The sequence below is a fragment of the Anabas testudineus genome, chromosome 14 (assembly GCF_900324465.2).
Source record: "Anabas testudineus chromosome 14, fAnaTes1.2, whole genome shotgun sequence".
Taxonomy (NCBI): domain Eukaryota; kingdom Metazoa; phylum Chordata; class Actinopteri; order Anabantiformes; family Anabantidae; genus Anabas; species Anabas testudineus.
In genome coordinates, this window is record NC_046623.1 from 15,657,000 (window position 1) to 15,665,006 (window position 8,007).

The window sequence follows — 8,007 nt, forward strand, 5'->3', positions numbered from 1 at the left end:
CGGGCCTATCTGAGTACTGATTACATCCGTTGGTATATATTTAAATGGCTGTCTCACTGTTCAGGACTGCTTCTCTGTGTTGACTCAGTGAGACAATAATTGTTTATGGCTGCTTGTGAGCTGTGGGAGGCCGTGCTGTAAAAGCATTAATCAGGAGGTTGGTGTCACTAATGAGTGAAGTTGACAGATAGGAGAATCCCAGATCGATGGCCTCACAGCTGTTTAAGGTCTTATACAAAGTCCAATTTCCAGTTTTAAGAAATGAGCGCATGCATTACCTCGCAAAAACATATCATACAAGTAGAAATGAGAAAATGTAGGTCTTTAAAAAGTAGGTAGAAGCTTTTAGCGTTAGGAATTAAATCAAACTTAAATAGTATGTAGATTACAACTGTGAGGAATAAAATATTCAGTCAAATCTACATCTCCTACGTCTGACAGTAAGCTGGGCCTCATTACCCACTGGATGGCCCCATACCTGGAAGACTGTCCTCTAGTGGTGGAAACCATCCCAGATCTGGATGATGTCAAAGTCACTGCTGGTGCGTTGCACACTTTTCATTTAAACTATCTTAAGTTGAGAAATCTAAAATGTCTTGGTTCAAAATGTAACATCAAATAATTTATGATGACATGTTTAAAATACCTCAAAATGGACGTATGCTAAGTCAGTATTAGTCTTTAACATAACTTATCATTTGACAAATGAAGCAGAAAGTTAGTGGGCTGGCTGTTAATTTAGCTCCATAAAACCCAGTATCTTCACTGTAGTACTTCTTGAATCTTGATTTATTATTTCTGAAGTCGTGTTACTTACCTCCAGACAACGCACTAGACGTGGTTGTGATGATTGAGGATCTACTAAGCAACCACACAACACTTAACTACCAGGAGCTGGTCACAGTCCTCAACAAGCTGCTGGACATAATTAACCTCAGTGTGGTGACGCCGAACCTGGGCCAAGCTCTAATCAACATCATCTCCAACATACTGGAGTCTGACAGCAACCTGGTGCCTTTTACCAACACGTGAGGAGGGAAAACTGAGAAATCAGCTTAGATTATCTGTTTAGACCTCTCTCTGTTTACTCACCTTCTTTTCTGTCGTCCCCTACAGTATTCTGAATATCACAGAAGCAGTGGGAAACAAGATGGTGGGATACGAGGGCTCCTCCACCTTGGTCGCTCCGGCTCTTGCTATCTCAGTGGTGGATGTAGTTCCTGAAGAGTTTTCTAGTTTGACTTTTGGAGTGTCATCTGACCGGACAGGCACAAATCCAGAGGTTAGTAAAGGTACAACAGACATAAAAAGTATTTGTGAATAATTAAGCAAGCAAAGACAAGACTAAGAGTATATATCATGATACATATAATGTACTGATTTAAATTGTGAAATCATCTAGACTGATGGTGCTGAGTTTACTAAAGAATAAAGCTACTTCTCTTTTTTGGTTGTAGATTTTTATCAACAGCTATCCTTTCAACAGCACAGTAGCTTTCATCTCCCTGCCGTCTGTCCTGCAGCACAACTTCCCACAAAAAAGCCTGGACCAGAATCCACCAAGAGTCCAGTTTCAGTTCTATGGCATACCGGTCCTCTTCAAGGTACCATTAATCCTTATCTCTAGGAAACACTTGCTAACAAACTGATCTCAGATGCATGTTAGCAGAATAAGTTATAAGAATAACAAGCGTTTTATTTTCAGAGCAGCCAAGAGGGTAAGACCCTCAACACCTTTGTGGTGTCCGCCAGTGTGACCAACGCCAGCTCTCCAGTTCAAGACCTTGATGAAAACGTCAAAGTCATGCTGCAGCATCTTATACCTAATACAGTAGGTATTACTGCAGCTGCTTAAACTGCTGCCAACATAACATACAATCAGTTTTTCTTCTCTATTACAGATTTACAAGGATGTACAGTGTGTGTACTGGAACTTCAATAAAAACAGTAGGTCCTGTTTTACAATAAATCACTGCTTTCACAGGGTTATTAGTGCTGATACTTAATGTTTGTATCATCACCTAGATGGACACGGAGGCTGGGATGATTACGGCTGTAGGAAATACAACAGCAGCTCTGACTACACAACGTGCCTGTGTGATCATCTCACACACTTTGGAGTTCTTCTGGTACAGTCCAAATATTTATATTTTACTGTAATTGTAATGTTTTGGTGATACTAGTAGTGACAGTGAGTGAGTGTGTAGTACATGACGTAGTAGTAAATGTCAAGTGGTTGTAGGGATTGACCAGCAGAGGGTGTTCAAAGGACAATATGTAAACTACTGTAAAATCAAACCTGACAAAAATATATTATATTTGACTAAATCAATTTAAATATTGTGGGATATGATTTCTGTTTCCTTGTATAGATAATAAATACACAAAATCTAACAAATTATTAATTTCATAAATTTATATTAAACATTCTTATTGGAGCTACAACATGTTTTGCATTTGCTTGAAAACAATTCAACAATGTTGACAGTTGAACAACGTCTCTCATGACTTTGTAGAAATAATGTGAGTCAGGCTGCATGCTGTCGTTACTGCTTATATGTATACCAGAGTGTATAAAGCTGTTGTTGGAACCTGGATGCACTAATGATCTTTTGCAGCACCAGCAGGGCGGTGAATGTGGGCTCAAAGGAAACGTTTGTGCCAGTGTCCATTGTTATGAAAGGAACATGACACCCAGTGCAACAGTGTGGTTCACTTGTGTATCCATAATCTGATACACACACAAGTAATTTAAGTTTTTTAGTAAGAAATAGCAAGAAGGGGGTCTTAATGCCAGTTTGTATTTGGTATTAAGGACATGAGCAGCTGCTACTACAGTTACTGTACAAACTGTGTCTGTGAGAGTTGCTGGAGGGTCACTGCACTGGGAAAATACTAACAAGTCTGTGTCTGTTTATGTGTCTAGGATGTCTCCAGGACTGAGGTGGACCCAGCTAATGAGGAGATCCTGACCATTATCACCTATGTTGGTTGTGGAGTCTCCTCACTGTTTTTGGGAATCACTGTTCTCACTTACACGGCGTTCGAGTAAGTTCGACCAACCACAGGGCTGTTATTTTACAAATGTGCACAATGATATATAGGTATCACCTAAATATGATTCCTTATGGAAGATTAGGTTATGCAGAGTTTGTTTTCATTGGTTTTGGAGCTTTCATCATCTGTCTCAGGAAGCTTCGTCGAGACTACCCCTCTCAGATCCTCATCAACCTCTCTCTGGCCCTGCTCGGCTTAAACCTGGTGTTCCTGGTCAACTCCTGGCTGTCCTCCTGGGGTCTGTATGGGCTCTGCGTCGCTGTAGCGTCCCTGCTGCACTATTTCCTCCTGGCTTCCTTCACCTGGATGGGTTTAGAGGCCGTTAACATGTACTTTGCTCTCGTCAAAGTCTTCAACGTCTACGTGCCGTCATATATCCTCAAGTTCTGTGTTCTGGGATGGGGTGAGGCTTGTGTTCAACCGACTGACTTTAAATTGGTTGCTGTAACATTTCAGTGAAGCTCATGAATAATTCAAACAAGATAATTGTTATGATTATCCTTTTTGAGGCTGACAAATGCTGTAAAAGTATTTAAACTCTTCCCCCAGGGCTGCCCCTAGTGATCTGCATCCTGGTTCTCATCGTGAACAAAGAGGCCTACGGCAGCCACCTCTACACAGATAGTCAGTCAAGCTTAGATACACTAGACAACTCTGACAGCTTGTGAGTTTTGGCTTCAACCTAAATTCATTTTCAGTGTCTTGATGCATCTTTGAAACAGAGTCTGAGATTTTTAAATCAAATACATTCAACACAGATTAGCAAAACATTATGATCAGTCAGTGTCAATGTGACGAACACAGGAGAAGTGGGCAGGTGTAAAATCCTGAGCACAAATCATGAGTCAGATCAGCAATAGGGCATTGGCTACGCGATGCTTGGGGGAAATGAAGCTTATCCCATCTGGTCTGAGCCAACAGAAGAGCTACTGGGGCTCGGAGAAGATAGTGTGATGCTTTGGGTAATTCAAGGCATTTAAGGAGACATCACTTTGCCATGTGTCACATACTCTACATAATCAAACAAGCAGTCCAGGGGTTTCGCTAGACTCCTTTATGGTAATGACCTCTTTTATCAGGATAATGCCCACGTTGTTCAGGAATAGCTAGACGTCCACCTCACAACTAACAGGACCAAAGGGTTCTGCTTCTTCACCAGAGAGAGTGATGCAGGAGAGCGTTTTCATGTTTCTTTGTGCTATAATATTAGATGTTCATGATAAATTTGGTTTTTAGATTATTATTTTAAATCTATATTACTCATCCATAAGTACTTTAAAGTTAACCCTCTTTTTTAAAATGTGTTTTCTCAGCTGCTGGCTGCAGGACAATGTGACATTTTATGTGTCTGTGGTTGCCTACGCTGTGCTGGTTTTCCTCTTCAACACTGCGGTAAAGCCTAAAACATTTCATGAAGTTTATTATTATTATTATACACTATTACACAGATATAGGAGGAATAGCTACATGGCTCAGTTGCTTCCTTGTAATTTAATCTCTAAGCCTTGTTTGAATCTCCTTTTAGGTTTTTGTGGTGGTTCTGATGCAGATTCGCCACATGCGAGTCAACAGTCCAGCCGGGACACGTAGTGGACTGATGCATGACCTGAAGGGAGTTGCCAGTATCACCTTGCTGCTTGGACTGACGTGGACTGTTGGCTTCTTTACCTGGGGGCCAGCCAGAGTAGTTCTGCTGTACATGTTCTCTGGACTCAACAGCCTCCAAGGTTAATCTCTTCTGCACTGTACAGCCTAAAAGCTGTATGATACAAGTGTTGTTAGAGTAAATAGAGGAAGTATAAAATACAAATGAATGATAACAAAATGCATCAATCACAAACGCTTTACAGGATTACCCATAATCCCCTGCTGCTACTACTATGTGCAGATACGTTCTGACAGCAGATGGCGCTGTTATCCCATTTAGCAGGATTTAACATGTATACATTTTGACTATGTTACACACACACCTGCTCGTGAACAGGTGGCCTTGATCAAGGTGAAATGGCCGAAAGAAACAAGAATCAACGACTAGTGTGTGTGTGTGTGTGTGTGTGTGAGAGTTTTCAAATTGTTGCCTCTTACTTCTGTCATTCTTGAATAAGGCCCATTGTGAGCGTTCCTGTGTGTTTATTTATTGCGAGAGCGTTTGCTGACCACACATTCATAGTTCAAAAGAAACCAACAGAACACCCAGATAAAAAACTCAAAGGAATCAAACAGAGGCTGAATGATGCAACTATTTCACAACTGCTTTTACCTTGGCTGGTCTTTGTTACAATATTTTACTTTCTTTTTTATCTGCAAGTGATGCAACAAAAGACCTCCACTGTTTACCTCTTTGAGCAAAACGCCTTGCTCAAGGACAAATCAACAATGTCTGCACAGCGAACAATAAAGCCACCAAACAAATAGAGCCACGAAAGCTCACAACTTTATCTCGCCTTTCTCTGTGTTTCAGGACTTTTCATTTTCCTCTTCCACTGTCTGATGAAGGAGAATGTCAGGAAGCAGTGGAGGATCCACCTGTGTGTTGGCCCTTTTCGACTTGACGAGTACTCTGGTACATTATACTGTAGCTCTATCCATTAATTTAAAGCTACTTTTACAGCAACTTGTAAGGCTCTTAAATTACTACTAGTAATACTACTACTAAGGTGTATTACTTACTATAAAATAAATTGATTACCTGTGTTCGTTATCGTCATGCAGAGTGGAGCAACTCGAATTCAGTCGGAGTGGTACCAAAACCCAGATCACATCCTCCCCGAGCATCAGCAGCATCAGTACCTTCAGTCCGGTCGGTCAAGTCCAGCTCCACAGACAGCACCTCAGCTTCCTCCGACTCAAGCCACAGAGACTCATCTTGTAAGAGACCAAACCTGGGTGAGGAAACCAAACATTTATTCCAAAGCGGGAGCAGTCCTTACTAAAGTCATGACTTCATCACTCATTGGTCTAACTTCTTTTCACATAATCCACTTAATGGATTTCTTAAACCTCATCTAGTGTAAAATATGCCAGTAATCTGGCCCTTCTGAAACAGATTAACATCTTGTCCTCGACCACAGGATGTGTCTTCAGACATGGTTGTTTAAGAAATGAGAAGCTACACACTGCATCAGTTAAGAGTTAAATAACTTGTTGGCAACTAAAAAATCATCAATGCAGTAATTATCCAGTGGGAGGCTCTAACCTATTTGCCTAGTTAAATCCAGGTGGTGACTTTGGACGGGCAGTGTACAATATAATAAGATCGTATGACAGATTTAGTCAAAGAGCAAAGTCTCTCAGCTGCCAGAATCAAAGTGAAGGTCACTGCATACATTAATGAGACTGCACCGATGTTAAATAGTGAAATTAAGCCGGTTTAAACAACTAAAAGGAGATAAGAGTAACTTGACAATTCATTTTAACTTCTGCACACATTCCCAGCCCACCTCTATCTGTTTAACACGTTGTTCACAGATGTTTAATTATCTTACAGGCCTTTTTGTGAATTCCCTGGTTCTGCCTCGAGCCCAGTGCAACCCCTCAGGTACAGGAGCTCTGCCTTCCCAGAGGGGTATGAACCCAACACCTGGCTGGAGGAACCACTTGCTAAGCCAGCAAGAACAAATATAAAACATGCAGAAGATACACATGCATTTCCATCCATAAAGCTGTATGACATGCAAATCCCTGAAACTGTCATGCAAATGCCTGAAAATCTGTATTTTAACATAGTCCACTAAGAAATGTAATGAGTCTCAAACCAAATTTAATAGCATAGCACTGCTGTATTTCAGCTCCATTAGATTATGTTATCAAGCAATTCTATTGTTTTAGGTTTTAGCTAAATATTGTAAACAAACCTGTAATTATGAAGACATGAGAAGCTGCAACAGTTCCAAGGAGGAGCTGGTTGCCAAGCAACTGGTGAGTGGAGCCATGGTGACAATGAACCACACACTTTGTATGAAAAAATCATAACATTTTAAATTTAAGATGATGCAAGTGCTCCTCCTTTACCTGTTTCTATCAGTGTGTTCCTCAGTTACAGAATTATTCTTTATAGTTATAATAATCTCCTTTGTCGCTTCATGTAAAGAGTACGACACCTGAACGTGACTGATCTCATGTGTGTGAGCATTTAGACACCTTTGGAATAAACACGTGACTTTCCAAAAATAGTTATCATCTAATTTAGGCTCCATTTGTTGCTTAATTTCTGAATTCCACACACAAGATGATACCAAACTAGTGCAGCAGTGGTTCATTACTCACTCACTGGCACCTGCACAATCGAATGGAATCAGTTCTGCCAGAAATTCTACTTTTACAAAGCTTATTTTTGTTGACAAGATATTTATGAGGAGGTGGTGAACAGTTTTCTCTAATACTGAGATGTGTTGGTAATATTTTGTCCAATGAGGACCGAACTGATCTGACTGGGTTTGACCATTGTAGAGGCTCAAATTAAATGTGTGCTACATGAATATCTTTTTTTTCATTATTAGTTAAAATAGGCAGAATAGTGTTAATATAATTTGATTTTAAGTCATAGTTTTTGAAGTGCAGATGTTTCAGATTAAACCAGTAACACTCATTAATATGTTTTAGTAGAAATATGCTTCAAAACATATCTGAATGTGGAGAGGTGCTGTCAAAGGCCTCATTTAACACCCTGGCATCAGTACAGTTTCCTTTTAAATATGTTTTTGAGCGTGGTTGGCCCAATTATTTCTGCTTGATTAGTACATTTGTGGAATTCTTATTTAACGTAATTTCATAATGAGAAATAGGTGAAGGGCTACGCACAGCAAGGCGAAGTGTAGCAGACTGGAGCAGAGAAGAAGATGCTAATGCTAAAGCTGCTTATCTGCCCTCCTGAACCTCAAACACGTGACCTGCTGTGGGTAAAAATGTGAACATAATAAATAATGGTAAATCACAAAATGTTTTAAATCA

General features: G+C 40.2%; 1 protein-coding gene across 1 annotated transcript; it reads left to right on the forward strand.

The window, feature by feature from the left end:
* Positions 1 to 3,932: 3,932 nt before the first annotated feature.
* LOC117152952 (adhesion G-protein coupled receptor G6-like) lies at positions 3,933 to 7,272 on the forward strand. Its single transcript, XM_033326345.1, has 5 exons — positions 3,933 to 4,019; positions 4,583 to 4,784; positions 5,519 to 5,620; positions 5,770 to 5,943; positions 6,545 to 7,272. The coding sequence occupies exons 1-5, from the start codon at positions 3,933 to 3,935 to the stop codon at positions 6,679 to 6,681; spliced, it is 702 nt and encodes a 233-aa protein (XP_033182236.1). The 3' UTR covers positions 6,682 to 7,272.
* The last annotated feature ends 735 nt before the right edge of the window (positions 7,273 to 8,007 follow it).

Bases quoted from the DNA above. Each gene is read 5' to 3' on its own strand.
- LOC117152952 (XM_033326345.1), top strand. From the start codon at position 3,933: ATGCTTGGGGGAAATGAAGCTTATCCCATCTGGTCTGAGCCAACAGAA. The intron at 4,020-4,582 runs GTAATTCAAGGC...ATCTCCTTTTAG, and splicing joins AAGATAGTGTGATGCTTTGG to GTTTTTGTGGTGGTTCTGAT. The intron at 4,785-5,518 runs GTTAATCTCTTC...TCTGTGTTTCAG, and splicing joins TGGACTCAACAGCCTCCAAG to GACTTTTCATTTTCCTCTTC.